The sequence below is a fragment of the Rattus norvegicus genome, chromosome 14 (genome assembly GCF_021556685.1).
Source record: "Rattus norvegicus strain SHRSP/BbbUtx chromosome 14, alternate assembly SHRSP_T2T, whole genome shotgun sequence".
NCBI lineage: Eukaryota > Metazoa > Chordata > Mammalia > Rodentia > Muridae > Rattus > Rattus norvegicus.
Genome location: NC_141547.1, coordinates 83,999,295 through 84,024,781, shown reverse-complemented (window position 1 = coordinate 84,024,781; position 25,487 = coordinate 83,999,295). Strand labels below are relative to the sequence as shown.

The 25,487-nt window shown below is 48.3% G+C and overlaps 2 protein-coding genes across 10 annotated transcripts in view; one reads left to right on the top strand and one right to left on the bottom strand.

Moving 5' to 3' along the window:
- Zmat5 (zinc finger, matrin type 5) overlaps positions 1-22,394 on the bottom strand; it is a 30,901-nt gene extending 8,507 nt beyond the window's left edge. For 3 of the 9 annotated variants that reach the window (XR_015636786.1, XM_087584160.1, XM_087584162.1), the window contains exons 1-4: positions 22,337-22,394; positions 19,810-19,859; positions 6,459-6,612; positions 376-438 (exon numbers count right to left, since the gene is read on the bottom strand). Coding sequence is in view for 6 of the 9 variants with exons in the window: in XM_087584160.1 (XP_087440286.1) it covers positions 376-438; positions 6,459-6,585 (190 nt within the window). In the remaining 3 variants the exon portion in view is untranslated. Of the gene's footprint in view, positions 1-375; positions 439-6,458; positions 6,613-12,470; positions 13,442-19,809; positions 19,860-22,336 lie in introns of those variants that run through there. The other 6 variants (XR_015636785.1, XM_087584159.1, NM_001399058.1 and 3 more) reach the window with 3 other exon arrangements.
- A 333-nt stretch (positions 22,395-22,727) lies between these two features.
- Uqcr10 (ubiquinol-cytochrome c reductase, complex III subunit X) lies at positions 22,728-24,986 on the top strand. Its single transcript, NM_001170465.1, has 2 exons — positions 22,728-22,907; positions 24,728-24,986. The coding sequence occupies exons 1-2, from the start codon at positions 22,758-22,760 to the stop codon at positions 24,770-24,772; spliced, it is 195 nt and encodes a 64-aa protein (NP_001163936.1). The 5' UTR covers positions 22,728-22,757; the 3' UTR covers positions 24,773-24,986.
- Positions 24,987-25,487: the final 501 nt, after the last annotated feature.

Below are 25,487 nucleotides of genomic sequence, written 5' to 3'. Positions count from 1 at the left end.
GAACCCAGGGCCTTGCGCTTGCTAGGCAAGCGCTCTACCGCTGAGCTAAATCCCCAACCCCTCTAGACCTGTTCTTATCTCTGCTCTGCCTGCTGGGAAAGAGGACACAGGAGGTCAGGCTCCCTGGCTAACTTGACCTCAGCACTGTTCCCTGCCTTATGTTCCCAAGGCCTCCTTATTCTAAGTGAGCCAATAATAATCTACCTCTGAGGGTCTCTCCAGGGGAGAAGACATTCCTAGAGATGTTTCACCTGACCAGTCAGCTAAAGCCAAGGCTACAAGTGGTTCAGGACGCTGGCAGAGACTGCAGGGTGCCACACATACCAGACAAGATGATGCTTTTCTGTCAGGACCAGACCTGAGCAGAGCACTTACCTGTCAGCAGGAATTTCCTGCAGGGTCGCTTGTTCTGTTCATCCAATAAAATGGCAGCTGCATCTGGAAGAGAAGGCTGGATTCAGATAACTCCACGGGGGAGGTAGAGCCTTGGGAGTGTGACATCAGTGGTAACAGTCCTATGATGAGAATTCTCTATCCATGGAGGGGTGTAAGCTAGGGTTGGCCACAGTGGTGGAGATGGTGGACAGAGGGATCCAAACTAAGGTGCCCTCCACTCTTTACACCCACTTGGGACCAGCTAAGACCATGAAGTAGCTTTAGGCTAGAGGCTCTGGGCTGCTAGCACCACAGGCCCTCTGGGTGCCATCTTCTTAGTTCCAGCAAACCTGTGAGAAGTCACAGAGCACACACATGTCCTGCTTTACTGCAGGCCACATGTACAATGGTGATCTATCACCTAGCGATGTCATGACGGTTCTAGTTTGTGACCACCACACAACATATGTCCTTGCTATAAGTGACATGGAGTATTTCAACATGAAAAACTTTTCGAAAAGTCCTGATGCACAGGATTGGCTTCCTTCCTTCCTCCCCCGCTGGGGCCTAGGGTGGCTCGCTGAGGGAGGCTGTGACCCCAACCCTTCACTTCTCCTGGAATCAGTGGGGGAGACTCAAAGCCACCCCAGCCATAGCCCTGTGCATGACTTCCCAGTAGTCATTCTGGATGCTCCTCTAACTCTGACCTGTAATTTCTTCCCTCTTTATTCTCATTGTACAGTTATGGTTTTAAAGTTGTGTGCTTCTCAGCAGGAAAGGTACCAATCAGCCAAAGCTCTGTAAGTAGGCCAGGCATGGTGGCGCACACCTCTGATACTTGGAAAGGTGACAAGACTGAGAATAAGTTCAAGGTCAGTTTAGGCCATATAGCCAGATACTTTCTCCCTCTCCTCCCCCCCACCACCCCCAACCCTTTTCTTCCTTTCTTTTTTGTTGGTTTTTCAAGGCAGGGTTTCTCTGTGTAGTACTCCTGGCTGGCCTCAAACTCAAGAGATTTCCCTGACTCTGCCTCCTGAGTGCTGGGATTAAAGGTGTACACCCAGCAAGACTCTGAAAACAAACAAAAATCTGAATAAGGTAGGCAGGCCTGACCTCAGAGGCTCTTCTACCCACCCTGGACAAGAGGAAAGGTAGGCTGGACACTTGGCCATATCTTTATGGACTCTTCAGAGTCCAGGAGACCTGAGCTCGAACCCCAGGTGCACACAGCCACAGGAAGCTGCTGTCTTTCCACACTGTTTTTCCCCTGTAGAGGGAAGAAAGTTCCCAGGTGGCAGGGCTGGTGGTGGAAGCTTAATAGGGCAATGGGTGGGGAGACTTGAGGAGCTGGTGGCAATCCTGCTGGCACCTTAGAATCACGGATCTTGGGCAGCCTTAGTACCCTCCATCCCAGCACTCCCAAGAGAGTACTTCCAAGCAGACAGACACAGTTGCCCCCTCCCGACAAGACGGCTGTGGGGTGCTAACAGCTCCATCCTGCAGAGGTAGGGACTGAGCCACACAAGGACATGTAGTCAGCGCGCAGCAGCAGGTGGCCTGCACTTTCGTGTGAGTCTAGAGCCCGCTCTTTCAGTGACTGCTCTCAGGGGGCTGGGTAAGCAACAGTTCTGTGGGGACACTTCATTGCAGAGCAGCAAGTGGATATGAGGGGAGAAAGTCCTCTGGGTTGGGAGTTGGCATCAGAGAATCCATGCAGTGTGAGGCCGCTAGGCTGGAGAACTAGCCATCTGTCACTGGGACTACGGACACTCATGGTCTATCTTCCAGAATTCTTCTGGGCCTAAGACCGCTAAGGCTGGCTGGAGGGTTGAGCCTGGATCAGACAAGGGACCCTGAGTGGATGGCTGAGTGTGGGAGAATCCCATGCTACCTAGCCTCTGGCTGGTATCTCTCTGCCCAACTCACTTCAGAAGCATGCAGCATTTATGAAAATGCATGGGCAATCAATCTATGCCTCTCAGGTTCTCTGTAGTCTGGATGGCCTTGAACTCATGATCCTCCCGAATCAGCCTCCAGAGGGGCCAGGATTACAGGCCTGCATCGCCAGGGGTGAGTCTCAGGTTCACTTGTATTTTTCCCTCCTAGGATAGGATCTCGCTATGAAACCCTGCTGGCTTTGGACTCACTGTGTTGCTCTGGCTAGTTCAAACTCTTTATTCTTCTGCCTCAGCTTCCCAGGTGCTAGGATTATACATGTACACATTTTCCAGTTCTGTTTTAATTCCTCCAAGGAGAGTCATTATAATCTCGAAAAATTCCCCAGTGGCTCTGAAGGACCCTGCAGCAGATCCCACTGGAGAAGCCTGGCTCCTCCACTTGACACGTAAAGCTCTTTGTGACCTGCACTGTCTGTCAGTCCTGCAAGCTTCACCTTTCCAAATACCCAGCTGCCCCTGGGCCCATGCTTGTTTGCTCATTTAGTCCTTTGTCTCTGAAGTGTCACTTAGCATGTCCTTCCTGGGTTCCAGGCACTGTGCCAGGCTGTGGCTTTAAGTGCAGATCAAACGAGACCCTATCCTTCCTTCCAGTCTACAGCTGCACTACTGAACATGGATGACCTGGCCCTTCCTGAGGATGTGCAGTCTGGGTTCTGAGATTCAGGGAATGTCCCAACGTGGGAGGACAGTGGGAGGGACAAGTCCACAGAGAGGAGATGCAGGGCAAGGGGAAAATGTCAGGAGAACACAGAAGCCAGAGCAAGCTGAGGGCTTTGCCCAAACACCTTACATAAAAGAGTGCAGGGTCCTGGAGATGGCTTAGCAGGTAAAGGTGCTTGCTGCCCAGTCTAAAGGCTTGAGTTCCACACCTAGAACCCACATGCTAGAATAAAACAGATTCTCACAAGTTGTCCACATACGCACGCACACATGCACGCACGCACACTCACACACACTAACACACTCACACACACTAACACTCGTGCGCATTCACACTCACAAACACACACACTCGTGCACATTCACACTCACAAACACACACACTCACACACACATGCATTCACACACGCACGCACATTCACACTCACACACACGCATTCACACTCACACACATACACACACGCATTCACACTCACACATATACACACATTCACACACACTCGTGCGCATTCACACTCACACACACACGTGTGCATTCACACTCACACACATTCACACCCACACATACACACATTCACACACATGTGCATTCACACTCACACACACACATTCACACTCACAAACACACACATGTGTGCATTCACACTCAAACACACACATTCATGCTCACAAACAACACACATACACACACATTCACACACACTCGTGTGCATTTACACCCACAAACACACATTCACACACACACGTGCACATTCACACTCACTCACACACTCACACACACACAGATGCAATGAGTAACTCATACGACACTGAATGAAAGGAGAGCCCCGCTTCACCCAGCCCTGAGTCTTCAGAGGCTCTGAGCTCAGTACTACCAGGTACTTGCTGAGCAGTGGCTGAATGACTGAGCTCATGGGACAAAGGGCCTGAGGTCAATGCTTCTGGGGACACACAGACATCATTCCTGCTTCAGATACCATTCTGTTCTAGTCACCATGGGACTACTGCACTCCTTCCCCTACTGTTATGTCTGTTTTACATACAACAAAGTTAGGCTCATGTTGTCAGAGGCTGACAGGCAGCTGGTCTTCAGGGTTTGGGCCTGTCCATGGTTGTTGGATGGCTCGTGGATTTGTCTGAAGGGACAGAACAGTGCTGAGTAAAGCCTCAGCTCGAGGTGACACACACAGTGCCTCTCAGGGTTAAGCAAGGGGACACTACTCAAGGGAGGCCTCCTGAGGAAGTGGAGAGAGCTCATGTGCCAGCTCGGCCACCCACAGAGACCCTGGATGCTCTATATTTAGGGTCATCATCTATAAGTGGGGGTCCTGGCCACGCCACCAGCCTTCCTCACAGAGCTGCTGAAAGGACAGCGTGCTAATGATGTAGAGTCCTGAGGAGGGGGCTCATGGCATTGCTTTTTCACCTTTCTGTAAGGACTATGAAGACCTCTGCTGCTCAGCCCTGAACATAGGACCTGGGAGCCCTGAACACAGGACCTGGGACTGGGAGCTAATGCCAAGATGATTTTGGCCAAGTTGATGCCAGACCAGTTTCCTCTGGATCTGGAAGACAGGAGGACTTGCCTCATGCCAGGTTTCTGAGGAGCCCGCTGATCTGGAATTGCCACCCTACCTCCACTCTCAGGCTCTGAGCCCACAACTGGCTGGTGGGCCACGCTCCTCTGCCAAGTCTCTGAGCCTCACCTGAAGTAGGGGAGATTTCAAGATGCCATCGCTGGTCTGCACAGTGAGTTCCAGGAGAACCAGGCTACAGAGTGAAACTCTGTCTTTAAAACAAACAACCATGGCTGGTCCCAACCCCCACCCTGAAACCTGCATCTGAGGGTCAGTGTTGTTCCGATTGAGATGAGGTCTTGCAGTAAACCTAGGCTGGCTTCAAACTCCTGGATGTGTCAGGCTTAGTGACTCATGCCAGTTCTACTACACTTAAGAGGCTAAGGCAGGAGAATTGCTGCAGGTCAAGGGCAGTCTGGGCTACATAGTGAGTTCCAGGTTACCCTGTGCTGGTGTGATCCTGTTTAAAAAGACAAAACAAAAACCTGCTGGCCTCAAGCGGTCCTCTCGTCTCAGTAACACTTCCAAGCTACTCAGCCTCACTACCATTTTCCTTTTAAGGTATAGATAATTGAAAGGCACAGTCAGGGTCAAGAGCCACTATCTTATAGAGTCACTCAGAAGACATGGCTTCCCCTTTCCTGCCTTCTTGGCTGCTAAGACTCAGTTTGTAACTAGCCAGCTCTGAACCGCAGGTGAACAGACACCACCTACCTCATTGGGGGAACTCTGGTCCATGGCAGCCACAATGCTGTCCTGTGTCCTTCAGCTGGCTCAGTATAGCTCCCACCTGTGGCTGTCTATGGAGACAGGCCCTGTGCACACCATGAATAGCCACTTCCCATGCCCTACTGTAGCCAGCAGCATTCTCTGTAAGGTCGCCCTGAAGATCCAGACACTACCCACGGTCAGTTTCAGCTCCTCCATGCTTCTCTTCCAGGCTGCACCCCCTCCCTCTGCTCCCAGGAGTTGTCAGAAGGGTCCTTATATTTCAGCCAGAGGCTAAAGACTAACTCCTCAAAGAGGGCTCTTCTGACTCAGTGTCTCTGAGACAGTCCATGGTAGGCAGAACCCAGAATCCTTGGTCACATGGCTAGGGAAGGAATTTCCACCCTGGCCTGCTCCCCTCTCTATTCTTTTTTTTTTTTTTTTTTTTTGGAGCTGGGGACCGAACCCAGGGCCTTGCGGTTGCTAGGCAAGCGCTCTACCACTGAGCCAAATCCCCAACCCCATCCCCTCTCTATTCTTTCTTTGACTTCCTGGCTTGCAGTGCTGGAAATGAAACATAAGGTCGTCTGCATGCTAGGCAAACAGTCCACCCCTGAGCTATAGCCTCAGCCTTTGGCTTTGCTCTTTAAACTCAGGGTCTTGCTATGTAAGCCTGGCCAGCTTGGAGCTCACTATGTAGACTATGTAGACTGCTCACTAGCCTCACCTTGAACCCCACTATATCCCAAGTGCCTAAATAAAAGGTGTGCATCACCACACACACACACACACACACACACACACACACACACGTGCGCGCGCGCGCACACACATGCACACACACATGCACACACACATGCACACACACACGCACGCACGCATACATGGCCCACATACAGTTAAAAAGATGACAGAGCTGAAGAGATGATTGGGTGGTTAAGAGCAGCTCTTGTTGCTATTGCAGGGACCTGCGTTCAGTTTGCAACACCCATATGGTGATTCCCAACTGTCCATAACTCCAGCTACAGAGCGTTTGACACCTTCTTCTGACTTCCACAGGCATCCAGCACACATGGGGTATGCTTACATACATGCAAGTAAGCACGCATATACATAAAATAAAAATAAACGTAAGAGAAAACCGTCCTTCCCAGACTGTCCCTGAAGGGGTCGCACGCACCTCGGAACATGTCGTACCACACCTTCTTGGCCTTGAGGTGCTGCAGCCCATTTAGATGTTTCTTTCGGTTGTGGAGGTTGTCCTGAAAGGAACGGTCACAGTAATCACAGAAGTATCGCTTCCCCATGGCACATCCACCATATGCGGGGGCCTCCTGCAAAGTCACAAAACACTCGATCAGACCACTGAAGAAAACTCCATGCACCAAGGCTCTGAACCAGGGCCCTCAACTGAGCACTGCAAGTCAGACCTGGTCACGGCTTTCCTTACAGGCCAGCTTCCTGTGGAGTCTGTAGGGCTGACAATTAGGAGGGAGATGCCTCACTGCATAGGGACCTTACACTTCTGCTGTGCAGTCCCCAACACTGATCAGCCCAGCTAAAGCTTCAGGGTATGAGATCCAAGTTCGGAGATCTCTCTTTTAAGAGCTGGTAGGTAATTCTAATGGTGGGCAGGCTGGAGGACTACGACTGCAAGCCCTCTGCCTAGCTTCCTTTCCCGGTCACACCAGGGACCTCCTGTGTTCTCTCCTGTTTAGGCCTTCTCTCTGCTCCTCTCACACGCCAGACATTTATTTGGCTGCCTTCTTGTGTGTACTTGCTGCCCTTGGGCCTGGATGCTGTGCCTCAGATACTGTCGCAGGCTCACGCTCAGTGCTGTAATCTTAGTAATGACCATGACTGCTGTATCTGAGCTCGACCACTGTTTCTGAGCAACAGGATCCTCCTCAGTTCTCACCACTCCCTGTTTTATTTCTCCTCATTGCACTTATCTCCTTGAGAGCAATAAATCACTTGTTATGTCACTGTCTTTCTCCTCCAACAAGAATACAAATGCACGAGGGCAAGTATAGTTTGCTGTTTCTGCGGTGCCCCAGCACCTGAATGGTACTTGGACTAGAGTAGACAATCAAGCCTTTGCAGAATAAATTAACGAGTTACCATGTTCTCTTTGGGACAACTGGGATTCAGAGGGAGGAAGTGATTTGCCTAACATCACACAGCTGGTAAGCAGAAAGCACATTCAGGTCCCCTAAAAATTCTGTTACAAAGTGTCCTCCCTCCTAGCTAGCTCAGAGCTCAGAGAAGCCCGAGAGTTCCACAGCAGGTGCTGACAGCTTCCTGAGGAGACTACTGAATCTTGGGGGAGGAGGTTCCCAGCCAGCATCAGATGGAAATGTCTTCAGGCCCTTCAGCAACAGTTCCCTCAGCCACCATTCCCACGCCAGGAGTCTGGAGCCCAAGGTGGGTAGTGATTCTGTTACTCTCACAGTCAAGCCTTGGGTCTTGCAGCACAGTGGGAGCCACCCAGAGGGACCGGCAAACACCAAGGCTAGAGCAGGATGCTGAGGCCTCCCCAGAAAGATGGAAATGACTACCCTGAGGTTACAAGGTAGCTAGATGCCTGGAGTAGTAGCCAAAGCCCCAGACTGCAAGTACCTGGCAAACAAGACTGACTCCGGGAGCCAATCCACGGAGCAAAGAGATGGGGGAATACACCTCAGGAGGGAGGTACTGGGGAGAGAAGAGACAAGAAGAGACAAACAATTGCCCTGGATGGCTCGGGCAGCCAAGCTGGCTGATGGAGAAAGTTGCTCCTGCAGCAGACAGGGATGGCAGCCATTAAGTCAGGGGCTGTAATGGGATCGGGAACAGCTAGTCATTCCAAATGAAAACGTATAAAACCTCTCTTCTCCCATTACTTCCGAGAAGCTGCATCCCAGACACGAGGACTTGATCTATTATATTTGGCAGCTCTAATGCACCCCGTCTTGCCAATAAACTTATAGGAATTGGATTGAAATTGTAAGAGATGAACGCTTAACGGCCGAGTGCTTAACCAAGCCATTCACGAAGCTTGAAGCTCCAAGGAGCTGCTGGCTCTGGAGAGTAATGGGAAAAGGAGGGCGGAGGAAGGTGTCCCTCTGGGAGGCTGATGTGAAGTGGGACAGTGGCTTTGCAACAGACTGGACTGGACAAAATCACAGGGTACTGAGAAACCAGCTGTGTGACCTTATGCGAGTCACTGTCCCTTCTTGACCCGTGTTGTTTTACTGTGTGACTATGAGGCAGTGGATGAGAACACTCAGCTATTGTCTCAGGAGCAGCATAGAGAAACATGCTAACGCACATTTGCATGTCACCGCTAGGCTGCAGCTCAGGGGCAAAACACCTGCCTAGTGCGCATGCGGCCATGGGTTCAATTGCTAGCACCATAAATAAAAGGATTATGAACTGAAGCTAACACTCATGCTTAGCATCAAGCAAGTGCCCAGGGAGTGTCACTGGAGCTGTGGTCCTGAGCTAAGAGCTTTACGTGCATCCTCTGTGTGCACGCGCCCCTGGATGGGTGCTTGAGGGGCCATGAGATTTCAGGGTAAGGGCACTGAGGCCCCAAAGGTAAAGTAATCTAGTCGAGATCATACCACGAGCAGGCAGCTGAGCTGGGTCTGACTACTGACCACTGACGTCTCCACCAAGTCATGCTGTCACTGTACTATTCACTCGCCACACCCCCATCCCAGGCTGGCCGGTTTAAACCCAAAAAGGTATGTAATAAAACCATGAAGAGGTTCCGTGAAGCGCCCTGGTCACAGAACATGTTTCAGAGCAGGGAAGCCTCTATTTATACCCCTGCAAACACTAGCCAGGAGGGAATCTAGGCCGCGCGCCTCTCTGCCTGCGTGTTCAGCCACACTAAAAACCAAATAAGTCCCAGTGGGGCTGGGCTGTTTATGTGACCCCTCCCCCACACACATATACATGGTAGCGAACCTCCTTCATGAACCTCCCTAAGAGCCAGAGCTGAACTACCTCAGAGAAGAGCAGCTGTGTCAGGTGAAGCTGGGGCTGTCACTCACCCTCTTAGGGCCCTACTGTGCAGTGGGAGGAGGGTGGTCAAGCCAGGAGATCTCTAAGGACCTCTGCAGTCAGATACATGGTGAGATAAGAAGGTACCCACAGCAGTGCCATTTACTCAAGGGTCACTGTTGGGATGGCACTGAGCCCCAGGTCCTGCTATCCTAGTTTCTAGGTAGGTTATGTGGGGTAAAGAGTAAGAGCTTACCCCTAAATTTAAATCCAGGACTCCTGCTTTCTAGCTCTGGTCTGAACAGTCATTTGACCTCTCTTCTGTTTCCTGTGCAAGCAGGGACATTAGGTGGCCCGTGGGTGGCTGTGAGCATCAGAGCATTCATGTTTGCACCAAACCCATATAAGCCCTCTTTAAACTCTGGCTGTCAATATTGTCATTATTACAGGCCTGCTGGAACTGGGAATCAGTGTTTAGGTGACCTCTTGATTAGCCAGTCTACAGTCCGGATAAGGCAAGTGCATGTAAGAGAGAACCGGAGAGCTACTACAGTCCACAGTGCAGAGGGCAGGGGTGGGACTGGACCTTCAGCCCCACAGACCAGACTCCCACACTATGCTTGCCCACAGTCTTCACTGCCCAGGGAGAACAGGATGTGCTAGTGCTTTTCACTTCTCTCTCAGGCCTGTCCCCACAGCCAGCTACTCAAAGCACTGGCAGTAGCTGTCCTTTAGCAAGGTGACCTCTCCAGACAAGAAGCTCTAGACTTCTGGTCCAACTGCCTCCCACTAAGGCTTGGGCACATAAGGGACAGCCTGCAGAACCTCTTAGCCAGGTACAGCATCTTGCCACACTGTAAACAGAACACTCATGCCACAGCCAGGTGTCCTTGGACAGAGCACACCCTGCACCATGTGCTCCTTGACCCTGAGCTATCAGGAGGGGACGGCTGGGGTGTAAATGATGGGGACAGACAGCAGCATGGGGTACTGACTAAGCTGGCCTTCTCTACCATGATTCATCCTCCTCTTCAGCTAGCCTCTGTCCAGAACACAGAAAGATCCAGATTCATTCCCCACCAGGAACACAGGTGGTACCACCAACCCACTCCCGGGACCACATCCGTGGCTGCTACCACACTATCTGCCGGCTCCCCAGGATTTGACCAGATGCCAGGGCTGGCTATTCATGGTTATGGAGCAATGCTTAAGACAGTGAGACGCCCTCTGGGACCATACAGATTATGATGCTAATGACCTCTGCAGAGTTACTCATGTACTGAGTGTGCCCTTAGCTATAAAGCCAGGGTCCCACAGCCAAGCTGCTGAGGCCTTACAAGGCAGCTCAATGGCCCTTCAGCATCCACAGGACCTCGTGGATATCACTCGTGGGCTCATCCTTTATGTAGAATGTCACAGAATTTGCATCTGACCCACATTCAGTCTCTTGTACATTTGAAATCATCTCCAGAGTGTTTATCATACCCAGTAAATGTAAACGTTATGGATATAGTTATTCTGTTGTATTGTTTAGGGAATGTCAAAAAATACACGTATTCAGTACTTCGTGTTTTGAGGCACAGTTTCTCTGCATAATCCTGGTTGTTCCAGAACTCACTTTGTAGATCAGGTTAGCCTCAAACTCAGAGGTCTGCCTGCTTCTGCCTGAGTGCCAGGATTAAAGGTGTGAGCCTGTGCTACCGCACAAGAATACTTTTTGAAAACTGCAGTCAAATCCAAAGCTAGAGGATGCTGATATATCATTTTGCACGCAGGGTTATTCTTCCCCCCACAGAACACAGGCTCCAGGGCCAAGAACTCTGTCTAGCCCACCATCGCTACTAACTGCCAAGAACATGGAGCCTGCATAGTGAGCAGCTTGCAGAGCCAGGCCCTCCCTCCACCTCGTTTGATGCCACTGCCTTCCCTTTTGGAAAAGCCATGCAGGTAGGACTCCCACTGCACCCAGCCCCGGCCCAGGACACCTGACTCTGCAGAGCTCTGACCTGTTCTGCTGTGCAGCTGCCCGTTAGCGCCTACGCCCGTCCTGGCCATGTCACTGTACCTGGCTTCAATCTTCCAGGCTCGATGACCAGCCTCTACCCATACAGTACAGGAAGAGGAAAACACACAGAGGGTGGGCGAAGGGAAACAGCTTCAGATTTGATTCAGGAATGCCTGCATCTCACTTCCATTCCTTAAAAACCCCTTTCTTAATTGATTTTATGTGTTTGGGTGCTTTGTCTGCATGTAGGTATTAGATCACACAAATGCAGTTCCCACAGAGACCAGAAGGTGCTGGATCCCCTGGAACTGGAGTTCCACATGGCCTTGAGCCACCACGTGGGTGCTAGGAACTGAACCTGGGTCTTCTGGAAGAGCAGTTAGTGCTCTGAATGGCTTAGCCGTCTCTTCAGTACCCCAAGTGTTTTGGAGACTGAACACAGGGCCCCATGCACACCAGGCAAGTAGCCTGCACTGAGCTATTTATCCGAGGCCCTGGACTCCATTCTCACTCCACCTTTCAGAGGTTGTTTAGTGGGGGTCTGTTCTGCTCATGAGGACCAGCTCCTCAGTCCTGCTGACCTGCTCACAGCTGGCAGCTAACAATAATGGCAACAATTATTAGTAGTGATATTAACAATGTCTCAGAAGGCTCTGAACCAGTAATATTGAGAGCCTCATGCCTCATCTTGGGGCCCCCTCCATGCAGTGCTGGGGGAGGCTTCAAGGCCAAAGTACCCCAGAGCAGGACTCTAGAGCTCATTTCCCTCTCCTGCTGCCCCTCTGAGGCTATAGTGGGGCAGACGCTTGCATTTCATCAGTATAGTTCCTCCCACTGTGTGCATCTTGAGGGTGGAGGTGGTGTTGGTACAGGGTTAAAACAAGCCAACAGGGGCTGGAGAGATGTCTCAGAGGTTAAGAGCACCGACTGCTCTTCCAGAGGTCCTGAGTTCAAATCCCAGCAACCACATGGTGGTTCACAACCATCTGTACTGGGGTCTGATGCCCTCTTCTGGTGCATCTGAAGACAGCTACAGTGTACTCATATACAGTAAATAAATAAATCTTAAAAAAAATGAATATCTGCTTAAAAAAAAAAAAAAACAAGCCAACAGTTTGGCCTTGGCCAGCAGCTGGTACATAGACTGTAATTGTGCTGGACTTGTGCTCACCACATGCTGCTCTCAAGCCCACTTACCTGTTATTCTTTCGTTCTGACACCCCTGGAACTCAGGCACATAGTAAAGCACAGCTCCGTCATACACCCATGAGTAGCACGGCATGTCCCAGAACCATTCTGCTCTCAGGAACTGATGGGATTAGAACTGCCTTGTGGGGATGGCCCAAGGTTGCATGCTCAGGACCCTACTGCAAAGGAAGTCAAGGAAGCAGGAGGGCCTGTATATAGGAGCACTTTTAGATATTGTAATGCTTGACTGCATACAATGTTCTCGTCCGGTCCTTAGTCCTGTGCTTGCCTCCTGGGGTAAAGTACATGGTCTCATTCCCAGCAAGCCAAGGTTGTTGGGGGCCTACCAGTTCAGGGGTCTGGGTTGGGGCCAGGATCTAAGCAGGTGCTGCCTCTAAGTCCTCAGGGAATAGCCTCAGGTGGTAGACGACAGAGTGAAGCACAGAGAGCAAGGGCCTACAGAGTCAGGCTACTCTGACCGATCCTGAAGGTTTGCATTTCCTAAGCACAGACAATTCCTAACTTAAGGGAGCTTATTTTTTCAGTGGTTAGAAAGTGATGCACCTTCCATAGAAATTGTACTTAAAATACCAAATGCTGACCTGTTCTAAGCTAGGAACACACAGTAGGATCCTGGGCATCAGGGACAAGCCACATGACCAGGTTGGCTGTGTTGGTCCTACGACCACAAAAGGAAACACTAATTGAGAAGTACATACAACCTCTCAGTGAAGCTTCAACTCCACCTGTGCTGCCCTTGGGCAGGGCATTCATGAGGAAATGGTCCCTGACACTATCTCCGAGATGCTTGTGAGGACCAGTCACATGCTCAGAGCTTAGCACATCAGTGGTACCCAGTGCCCACTTGTGGAAGCAGCAGCCAGACCCTACACCCCAGTGACTCTTCCTCCTGGCTTTTCCAACTTGTACAGTCCCTTCTCAAGCTATGCCAGGACTGTTCTATGTGACCAAGAAGGGACAGGCCACTTTCCAGGACACGTTATAACTCCGCCTCTTTCTTGGCTCTCTCTTTAGTCAGTCATCTGGTCTGAGGGTAGTTATGCACCACGCAGTGAGCAGTGTTGACAGTGAAGCCCATGTGGTCAGGGGCTGAGACCCCACATGCCTACTCCTGAATACCTCCTAACAGCCAGTCCTCCAGGCTGACCTCACGTGACTGCCCTGGCTGACAATCTAGCTGGAATCATTCAGCTAGGCTACTCCCAAATTCCTGACCCTCAAAGCATGAGGTAATAAACATTGTAGCTATGTTGGTAGCATATTCTGGAGGCAGAAGCAGGTGGATCTGTGGGAGTTTGAAACCAGCCTGGTCTGCCTAGTGAGTTCCAAACCAGTTAGGATAGAATAAGACCTTGTCTCAAAATCTGTGTGTGTGTGTGTGTGTGTGTGTGTGTGTGTGTGTGTGTGTATGTGTGTGTGTGTGTGTGTGTGTGTGTGTGTGATATATTTAAGTCACCAAGTTTGATGAGGTATTTTATTATGAAGCAAAAATACCTAATACAGTGAAGTAAATGAATTTTAAAAACCATTTAACAGATGGGTATTATGGTGCACTCCTTTAATCTCAGTACTGGGGAGGCAGAGGCAGGAGGATCTCTGTGAGTTCAAGGCTAGTGTGGACTTCATAGTGAATTCCAGGACAGTAAGGTCTATGTAAAGAGATCCTGCCTCAAAAAATCAAAACCAAAAACCAACCAAACAAGTGAAAAGCCAAGCCAAACAAGAAGCATTTAACAATCTGTGACAACCACAGGTACAAAGACTCCCTGAGTTCAGTCACCAGAAGCCCCTCCTACTCACACATGCACAGCCCTCAGGGGCCGCATTTCCTCATTCCTTATCCTCTTACTTTTTCACTAGCCACACACGATGGGCATTCCCTCCTCCCAGGCAGGGCTTCAGACCTTACCACAGTCCCTGGACCCAGTGGATATGTGCTAGGGGTGGCTGACAGGCCGGTATAAACTACCAAGCTCTGTGCCTCAGGATCCCGATGGGCACTTGTATCCAACAGGGCATCCATCCAAGACACAGACCACGACAAAATCACTGGGCCCAGGGTGAACAACCTAATCTGAAAACCCAAAATGCTCAACCGGAAACTTCCGTGATGCTCAGAAAGTCGAACCCATCCTTTCAGACTGAAGTCTGAAACCTCAAGCACTTTTGGTTGCAGAAAGGTGTTTGTTGTGAGGCAGGCCTGGAACACACAGAGATCTGCTTAACTCTGCTGGAATAAAGGCGTGGGCGACACCTGGCTTCTCCAGCACTTTGTGACTGTCATGAAGCTGATCCTGACACTGAAATCCGACTGTACAACACCAAGCATAGCTGGTGGTACCCACTGCTAGCTACAAGCTGAGCAAGCTGCTCAGAGTTCCATGTAGGGTGGGGTGGGAGCATCACAGAGCCTGATGTGACAGTTCTACACTCATTTTGGTCCCCAAACAATCCACAGAGAAACCACTGTTGGGAGTATTGTGAACAGGGCGTGAACCACAGTTCAGTGGTTGGTACTGGTCACTAAACTACTTGACAGTGTCTGAGGTGAGAGGATCACTTGACTCCAACAGTTTCAGGCCGGTCTGAGGAAGAGCAAGACCATCTCACAAAAGCACAAAAAAATACTAGGTGTGCTGGGTGACTCATGCCTGCGATGCCAGCATAGGAGATGCAGACAAGAGGATCAGAGTTCAAAGCTGGCTTTGGGTACATTATTGGATTTAAGGCCAGTCTAGGACATATAAGACCTTGTCTCAAAAAATACAAATAAAGTTCAAGGACATTCTTGGACAAATGTTCACTCAAATGTTATGTGGAAAACGGTTTATCAACTCAACCATACACACGGCAGAACAGCATTTCTCAAGGCAAAAGATTTTTTTCTCCGGGTTGGAGAAAAAATGGCTCAAGCCATTAAGAGCACTGGCTGCTCTTCCAGAGTTCAATTCCCACCACCCACACGGCAGCTCACAACCATCTGTAACTCCAGTTCCAGGAGATCTGACACCATCACACAGACATACATGTAGCCAAAACACCAATGCACATAAAATTAAATAAATCTTTTTTTTTTTTAAAAAGACTCCACTAACGAATAGAGACTAGAACAGACATAGAATATTTACCATGCTTATCCCTGGCTCAGGAAATACATGTTTTATTTTTCACTTTGCATTTTGCTATTCTTATAAGAAGTTCTACATTTAACGTAGGTTCTTTGAAACCCCTTAAAACTAAAAATATTCCCTTCTAAAAATATTCCCTTCAAAGAGTGGGGACTGTACAGACCGTGGTTGTGCCTTTAGTCCCAACACACTGGAGGTAGAGGCAAGCCTTTGTGAGTGTGAGGCCAGACTGGTCTACACTGCAAGCTCTAGACCAGTTAGGACTTCATAGTGTGAACCTGTGCCAAAAAGGGAGTAAGACTGGAGATGACCCAGTGACTTAGAGCACTTGCTGCTCTTGCAGAGGGCCAGTACCCAGAAGGTCTCTCACGACAATTCGTATTTCTAGTTCCATTGAATCCAATGTCCTTTTCTGACCTCAACCAGCACCAAGCACATATGTGGTAAACATATGTATACATTTACATTCAGGCAAAACATATATACGTATATACACACATATGTCTATTTTTAAATTTTTAAGTAAGAACTGAGATGTGGCTCAGTAGTAGGGGCTCTGAGTTTAGATCTGTCAGACAAGGATACATTTTACTCTTCCCTTACTTAGGCGGCTACCATAGACGGTTCTGAGGACTTTGCTCACCTGAATAAATCAGCTTAGGTCGATGTTGAAAGGACAGAAGAAACATTTCCTTCAGCTCCCTTCAGTAAGTGTCAAGGCAAACCCTGATTTAACAGACCTGGCCTAGCAACCCAAGTGAAGGTTGGCTGCACCTGGTTCTGAGCTCCGGGGGCCATGAGCTCAGACAGTCTTTCATTAGATGGTTATAGGTCTCAGGAGGCCGGAGTTTCCAAATAGGAGAGACAAAAATAGTCTGAAGGAAGTTCCTGAGCTAAACACTGGACTCCAGAGCATGTCTGGCTGTCCTGCCTCCTTCCTGCCATCTCTGGGGGCTAAGTCAGATCTCACTTCCTCGCTGTTAGCCAAGGCCCTCTGCTCACCCACTCTGCCCTGCCTCATACCAACCCTTCTAAAACCAGCCCTACTAAAAACAACTCTGCCTCCTACGTGAGAACCTTGTTGAAAATGAAGTCTTGAGCTGGTGAGATGGCTCACTGGGTAAAGGTGATTTCACAGAAGCCTGATGACCTGACTTCGATCATTGGAATACACAGAGGCAGAGAGGAGACATCACAAAGCTGGCCTCCGGCTTCCATAGATGTACCTTGGCATTTGTCCATACATGTATCTCTCTCTCTCTCTCTCTCTCTCACACACACACACACACACACACACACACACACACACACACCACCTCACACCTCACACATTACACTCACACACAAACACCACACTCACACATAAACACCACACTCACACACCACTTGGCTCTGGGTTCAACACCTATTCTTCCTGTTCAAAACTGTGTCCTGTGTCCAAGTCTCAGAAATTCTGACTTAGCGGATCTGAAAATGACCTAGAGATCTGTATTTTAACCAGTGAGTCCAGATTCCCTGTAAGAACAGAACCCTGAGGAATTAACTTCACCTACATCCTGAAGGCAGCCTTGCTGGGAACACATTCTGACTAAACACAGGCCGCTGGACTTGAGTTCAGTCAGAAATGACACTGATAATCAATACTTCACTCAGCTCACGGAAGGGGCAGTAACGCTAAGTCTATACCTTGCACAATTTGTAGAATTGGGGAACAACTTTTCATATCCCAACAGCTTAAAACATAAGAGGTTGGAGAGTAAATCAGAGTCACTGTGCTCATCTTGACCCTAGGGATAATCTGTGTAACCCATTAACCGCAGCATTCAGAAAGCTGAGGTAGGAGTGTCTCAATTTCCTGGCTAGCCTGGTCTAAAGAGCCAGACCATGTCTCACAACACAGCACAACACAAGCCTGTGTAATGGGGTATTTAAAAGCATTCATCACATTAAAAGAAAATTGATATCCTAAATATCTGACAGATGATCACTGGAATTCTGAGTTAAGATCTAAGGCTAGCCAGGCAGTGGTAAAGCACACCTCAGAGAACAAAAACAAAACAAAACAAAAATCTAAGGCTAAACTACTAGTTAGGTAACTGGTAAGATGGATGTTAGTAACTGATATTAGATTTATGGCTTTAGGTTGAGAGATTAGCAACCCTGGCTAGAGTGACACAAGGTGCTAAAAAAAGTTACCTTGGGTCCACCCCTCCTCCCCTATATTCTTTTTTTTTTTTTTTTTTTTTTTCCGGAGCTGGGGACCGAAGCCAGGGCCTTGCGCTTCCTAGGTAAGCGCTCTACCACTGAGCTAAATCCCCAGCCCCCCTCCCCTATATTCTTATATCGCCTGAGGGAGACACTGGGGCACGCGGGGGCGGGGTGTTGATCTAAGGCAGCGTCTTATGTAGCTCAAACTTGTCTCAATTTCTCTACGCAGTGGAGGATGACCTTGGACGTCTGATCCTCCTGCCTCCACCTTCCTAACGCTGGGGTTACTGGTTAAGTGCATAGCACTCACTCCCAGGTTACACCATGCTGGAGATCGAAGCCAAGGCCTTGTTTGTGTTAAGTAAGCACTCCACCAACTGAGCTAACGTGTAGGTACGGAGATGAGGGGGACCTGGGAGGAACTGGGAGAGGGTTAAAATGATCAAAATATACTATATGGTTCAAGGCCAGCCTGGTCTACATACTGAGTTCCAGGCCAGCCAGGGCTACACGGAAAAACCCTGTCTTAGAAAATGAAACAATAACAATATATATTATGTGAAAAAAATGTCAATTGAAAAAAAAATAGTAAGCTGGGTATGGTGGTACAAGCTTTTAATCCCAAGCACTTCGGAGGCAGAGGCAGGTGAGTTTAAGGCTAGCCTGGTCTACAGAGTGAGTTCCAAGACAGCCAGAGCTACATGGAGAAGAGATCCTTTTTCAAAACAATGGAAAATGCTGCACGGTTCCAGCTCACCCGTCAGAACAGCTGTCACTAAGACAACAACAAATGCTGGGGAAGACGCTTCAGGAAACAAACCCTACTCTACACACAGCTGCCACGAGTGTTTATTAGCCTGGCCGCTGTAGAAACCAGCACGATGGCTCCTCAAAACACTAACGCTCATTCAGTTCGCATACACTGGGCCACACTGCTCTTGTCTGAAGGACTTGGCTCAACACACCACAGATACCCATAATACGCACAGACATACCCATAATACGCACAGACACACCCACCCACACGTGGGCGGCCTCACTAGTCACAATACCCCGTTATGAGATTAGCCTAGGTGTCCACCAGCAGACAAGTGGATTAAGGAAACAGGACACAGACACAGTGGAATTTTACCTAAGCATAAAGAACAAAGTTATGTCATTTTTTTTTTCCGGAGCTGGGGACCGAACCCAGGGCCTTGCGCTTGCTGGACAAGCGCTCTTCCACTGAGCCAAATCCCCAACCCCACGGGAGATGGACGTAACCAGAGAGCATGATTCTAAGGGAAGTGAGTCAGAATCAGAAACACAAGCATCGTAGTTCATCGGGAAGGCCTGGATTTTACCATATCCATAAACTATATTCATATGCATGTAAGGCACGGAAGCAACAGCAAGACTACAGGACAACCAACTTGTATGAAGATGTGTTTATGAATTCTATCCCTGCACACAATCAATTTTAGAAAGTATTGAATTGTTTGCAAGAAATTTAAATTCGGTATAAGCTTAATTAATTAGATTTGCTGGTAACTAAGAATCCTGTGGGAAATTGAGCTTGTTAGGTTATACATCCCAAGTACTTAAAAAGAAAATCAAATATATTAAAATTATAGATGGAGTTAAATGTTTGAGGGATTGTAATTAAACTACAAGTAGGGCTGAGTGTCTAGAGGAATTTAGTTTGTTCAACTTGAGTTAAAAAATTAATCAGAAAGAAGTTAAGGTCGTTTTTCTTATTTCCCTAAAATCTGATGTAGAACATTGAAGACTCCCCCCCTGCCCCAGACACAGTCTCACTCCATAGCCTAGGGGTGGCCTCAAACTTTTGTTATTTCTGCTTTGGTCTCCCAGAGTGCTGGGATTACAGCTAAGCAGACTATGCCTGGCTCAACAATTACATTACAAAACGAAGTTTCACTTTCCCCAAGACAGGGCTATCCTGGAACTAGCTCTGTAGACCAGGCTAGCCTGGAACTCAGAGATCTACCTACCTCTGCCTCCCAGGTGTGGGGATCAAAGGTGTGTGCCACCACCACCTGACCTAAAAAGAAATCAAGACTGGGTCTCACTATGTAGTCCTGGTTGGTCTAGAACTTGCTATGTAGCTCAGGCTAGCTTCAACCTCACAGAGGTATACCTCATCCTCCTCTCAAATTACTGGTATTAAAGGAATGTGTCACTATGCTCAGTATTAAAAATGTTACTAAAAATGAAAAAATTAATTTTCATTTTTAGTTTTAATTTTTTTATTTTATGTGCATTGGTGTTTTGCCTGCACATACGTCTAAATGAGGATGTCAGATCTTCTGGAACGGAGGTTACAGACAACAATGAGCCGCCATGTGGGTGCTGGGATTTGAACTCTGGTCCCCTGAAAGAGCAGGCAGTGCTCTTAACCATTGAGCTATCTCTCCAGTCCCTTAAAAATTAAAAACTTTAGGGTTGGGGATTTAGCTCAGTGGTAGAGCGCTTGCCTAGGAAGCGCAAGGGCCTGCGTTCGGTCCCCAGCTCCGAAAAAAAGAACCAAAAAAAAAAATAATAATCTTTTAAATAAAAAGTTAAGTCAACCACCTTTAATTCCCCTAATCCTACTCAACCCACATAAAAGGATTCCCAGTCGTCTGAACTAACTTGCCATTAACCAAACTGGTTTGCTGTAGGACTCTTGTCAATACTCCCAAAGCTGAAGGCTCACTGCTTCCTGTTAGGCCTAGAAATCAGTTCTGGGTTTTAATTGATTAATTAAGAGGAAGAGGCTCACGTAGTCTGGTCCAGTCTCAAACACTCTGCAGCCAAGGATAACTTTGAACTTCTACCTCCCAAGTGCTGGGATCATAGTCCTATAGCAGCATGTCCAGTTTGACGTCCTTATCCCAGGCTCAGACTGGTCCTCTGAACTTCAGAATCCTAGCCCCATTTGTTCTAGATGTTTCTACTTCATATCTAAGGGACAACTCACACAAAACACAATTCACAGAGCTGGAGATCATGTGAAGAGCATGTCATACTCTAACAGAGGACCGGAGTTTGGTTCCCAGCACCCACATTTGATAGGTCACAACCTCCAATTCCAGCTTCAGGGGATGCCATACCCTCTTCTGGATTTTGTGGGTACTGCCATTCAGGAGCACATGTCACCCCTTCACCACCCCCACTACCCCAACCCATACATATGCATAATTTAAAATAACCAAAACCAAATCTTTAAACACACAATTTACAGGCCCGGCATGGTCGTGCTTATCTATAATTTCAGCCTTCCAGAGAGAGCAGAGACAGGAGGATCACCAAAGTCAGGCTAATTTAGGTAGCTGGTTCCAGGCAAGCCTGAACAGGTGTGAAACCTTGTCTCCAAACAAACACAAACCATTTAGTCCCTGTAGTCAAACCTTAGTTTATCTCTAGATGTTAATTTCTTTCTTTCTTTTGTTTGTTCGTTTTGTTTGTTGGTTGGTTTTTCAGGGCAGGGTTTCTTTGTATAGCCTTGGTTGTCCCGGAATCTGTAAACCAGGCTGGTCTTGAACTCATCGACCCACCTGCCTCTGGAGGGTTGAGACTAAAGGCACCCACAATCGAGCCTACCTCTTAATTCCTCTTTCTGGTACACACCTGCTAGCTTGCTGTCCATCCTACCTACCAAAATGCATCTCAAATCTGAGCGTTATTCTAATCCTCTCTAACTCTAAATTACCTACTTCTGTAATTTCCTCTCTTCAGTTTATGCTCTACGAAGAAGCCAGAGAGATAACACTAAAGTGTAAATTAGACCTTGTTACATCCCATCTTAAAACCCCTCAGTGACTCCCTAGAGCAATTAGGAAAAAATAAACAACTCCTCACCAGGGGTTCAAGGCCAGACTAGAGATGAATTCAGGCCACCAATTCATTAGAGGTCACTCTACACTTTCTCAAGCACCCCAGGAGTGCAGCTCTGAAGCGATGCACAAACATTATCCTGTTTACCGTGCTACAATATATCCAGACCTCCATTAAGCCGCTACTCAGGCTTAAAGAGCAACCAACCTGTCCAAGCATTTGAGTTTTCTCTTTTACAAAGTACTAGTTTCCAGAAGTGCTGGGCTTCCCCGTCGCCCATGCACCACAGCCAGAGTGCTCCACGAGATCTGGGACCTATCATCTACTGAGGACCATCTCAAGAAGCAGAGGGGATCCCTAGAAAATTATTTGTAGGGTGCCTTTTACAACCCGCCACCGAAGCCAGAATTCTTGGCTTCAAAGACTATGCTCTGGGGAACAGGAAGCAAGGGCAAAGCCACTCTTCCCCCTGAGGCGTGGCTTCAGAGTTCTAACTCCAGGACACCTCCAAGCCTACACCAGGAGTAGGCTCACAGATTAGGCAGAGAGGCGGGATGAAGCCACAGAAACTAAGGTCACCTCGCCTCTCTAGCTACTTCCCATGCTAGAAAATGCTGATAGCGCAGAATTAAAATGAAGAGCCTGTTCTTCTGATTGGGAAAAGAGCCTAAAGCTTGGACGCTGACGTCTGGCCAAAGATACCTGGTTCCGCGGCTAGACAGCTCCGGGCTCCTCCTCTTGTGTCCTCGTGTCGCGCTCTGCTCGCTGGGATTCGTAGTCCTTCCTAAGGTACCGAGAAAGCGGAATGCTAAGGCAAGACAGCGCTGGGGAAGATGGGTAAGCCAAGGGGCTTTCGGGAGTTGTAGTTCAAAATAGTCAAACACAATAAACGGTTGAGGAGAAAAACTGGAAAATAAATCTTATCAAACTTTAGCTGTCTGGAATATGGACATTGTAATAATCTGTTATCCTGTGCACATTGTCAGTTTCTTTAATGGTTCAAAACTCGACTCTGAGATACCGAGAAACTACAATTCCTATAAAGCAGTGCGCGTTGAAACTTTTGGAGTGAGAAGTTGGTCGCTACGCAGGCGCAGTGACGCCAGTTCGTCAGCGAGGCAACATGGCGTCGCCGACGGTCACTTCGCGTTTGTACTCCTTGCTGTTCCGCAGGACTTCTACCTTCGCCCTCACCATCGCAGTGAGCGCCCTGTTCTTCGAGCGCGCCTTCGATCAGGGTGCAGACGCGGTCTACGATTACATCAACGAGGGGGTGAGGGACTGGGCCATCCTGACCTTGGGCCCGCCTGAAGGGTGACTGGGAGGGAGGTAGGACGGAATAAGTCTTACCAGGACTGGGATGAACTATGCTCGTTGATACATTTAGTTCGCTTGACTTGTGTAAGTCCTAAGTCTCACATTGACCCCTCATTTCAGGGATTGGGAGTACTGGTACGTCCTGTCACACAGTTCCACATATTCATTTGCAAAAGCTAACTAACTCCTGAGACATCAGAGGGCTTACGGGTCTGAACCACTGCATAAGTCGGTGTTGAGTTGCCGCCCTTGATAATTTCAAGAGTAGATTTCAGCAGGACAGTCGTTAAAAGTAGATCTCCGTAGACTATGTGGCTGACCTCTTACAATTGATGTTTCAGTTCCCAAGGCTACCCATGCTCTCACTTTGGGTTAAAAGTGGAGGCTATGAACTCTCAAACCGTTGCTGGCAATACTGGAACTTTCCACTTAACCGTGGTATTGAGTAAAGATCATAGTAGATCTTGGGATACAAAGGAAGTGCTACCGGTCATACTTGCTGATAGCACTGAAAGATAGCATTTACTGCATGTCTTAGGAGAACATGGGAATATAAAGTAGGAAATGGCCAGCCCTCTTTGACGTAACCGTTCCAGATTCTGTGCATGCCATGAGATTGTGACTGTATTGGGAAAGGCATGTTATTGATGGCCAGCATGTTCATCCACTGCTTTCCTTTTCTTACTTTCTTGAGACAGGGTTTCACTGTGTAGCCCTTGCTGTTCTGGAGCTAGATTGGTAGACCAGGCTTGGCCTCGGGCTCACCCTCCTGCCTCTCTTAAGTGAGCGTTGGGATTAAAGGCCTGCACCACCACCGACCAGCTCCTCCACTGAGTTTCCTTCTTTCTTACCTTCCTTCCTTTCTTAGCTTTTTTTATTTGTTTTTGAATTTTATTGTTTTAATTTTATACGTGTGTGTTTTATCTGCATGTACATCTGTGCACCACGTGTGCCTGGTGCCCAGGAAGGTCAGAAAAGAGTGGTCGATCTCCTGGAACTGGAGTTACAGATAGTTTTGAGCCATCATATGAATGCTAGGAACTGAACCCAGGTCCTCTGGGAGAGCAATCAGAGTGTTCTTAACCACTGAGCCATCTCTCCAGCCCCCTCAGGGCTCTGACCTACCCAGAAAGGGTCTGCCTACTAGTTGCCATATTTCTTCTGGTGGGGGCAGCTTCCTTACAAAATGAAAGTGTTGCCCCTCTGATCTTTTACAAGCATTTCCTGGGATCAGGAGTTGTCTTAAGTACATTGTCAGAATTCACCCATTTTTCCTGTGCTTCTTGGAATGAGGACTATAGCCAATTTAGTCTGAAGAAATAAAAAGTGACTCAATGTGAAATGTTGGGGAGCCTAGGCATTTTCAAGGTGCTTTTTTTTTTTTTTTTTAAATTAGTGAGTTTGGGACCATTCTTTCAATCTACTTTAATTTCTTGTAAAAGTGCTGGTTCCCTTTCCACTTAACATGGTAATGGAGTGTGAGTGGTTTCTTACGCTGCTTTTTTTGTTTTGGTTTGGATATTGGTTTTTCAGTCAGGGTTTCTCTCTCTAGTCCTGGCTGTCTTAGGACTCACTCTGTAGACCAGGCCTCATTCAGAGACCCACCTGTCTCTGCCTCCCAAATGCTGGGATCAAAAGTGTGCTCCACCACCGTCTAGCACAGCTACCTTTCTAATCAGTCAGACACTGATTTCTTGGTATTCTCTTTGGAGAGCAAGAGTGGTTGTGGAGTGTGAGGGCAAAGGTTAACAGTGAACTCCTGTGTTTCAAATGCAGAAACTGTGGAAACACATAAAGCACAAGTACGAGAAACAGGAGTAACTCCCTGCGCCTTCCGTCCAGAAGGGACAGGCACCTGTCAGCTGTCAGCCTGGAGCTGGGGCCTCAGCCTGAGGATGAACCTCAAGTTACTCTCATGAACCACCAGTGCGTTGGCAAGCAGTGGCTCCACCGTGCAAACAGACTCTACCATGTGCTGTGTTTGAAGTGCATTTGACTACGGCTGTCAACAAATAAATGTAAATTGTTCATGTGACCTGCTTTTGCACTGGGTACTTTCTTTCTTTTTTTTTTTTTTTTTTCCCCCGGAGCTGGGGACCGAACCCAGGGCCTTGCGCTCGCTAGGCAAGCGCTCTACCGCTGAGCTAAATCCCCAACCCCCTCACTGGGTACTTTCTTAACTTCCTGATCTCTGCTTGGTAGTTGAGTCAGTGCAAACGCCTGAAGACTCCACCATTTGGAATTTTCCATTAATGTCTCAAGAATCCTCATTTCAGTACATCAGCCTAAATAGAAGTTCTCTTTTTCTTTTTTGGTTCTTTTTTTTTTGGAGCTGGGGACCGAACCCAGGGCCTTGCGCTTCCTAGGTGAGCGCTCTACCACTGAGCTAAATCCCCAGCCCTTAGAAGTTCTCTTTAAACCAATAGTTCCAGTCTTTTGTTTTTATATATGGGTGTTGTGGTGCCCAAGGAAGCATTAGATTTCCTGCACCTGGAGATACAGATGGTTGTGAGCTGCATGTAGGTGCTGAGAATTG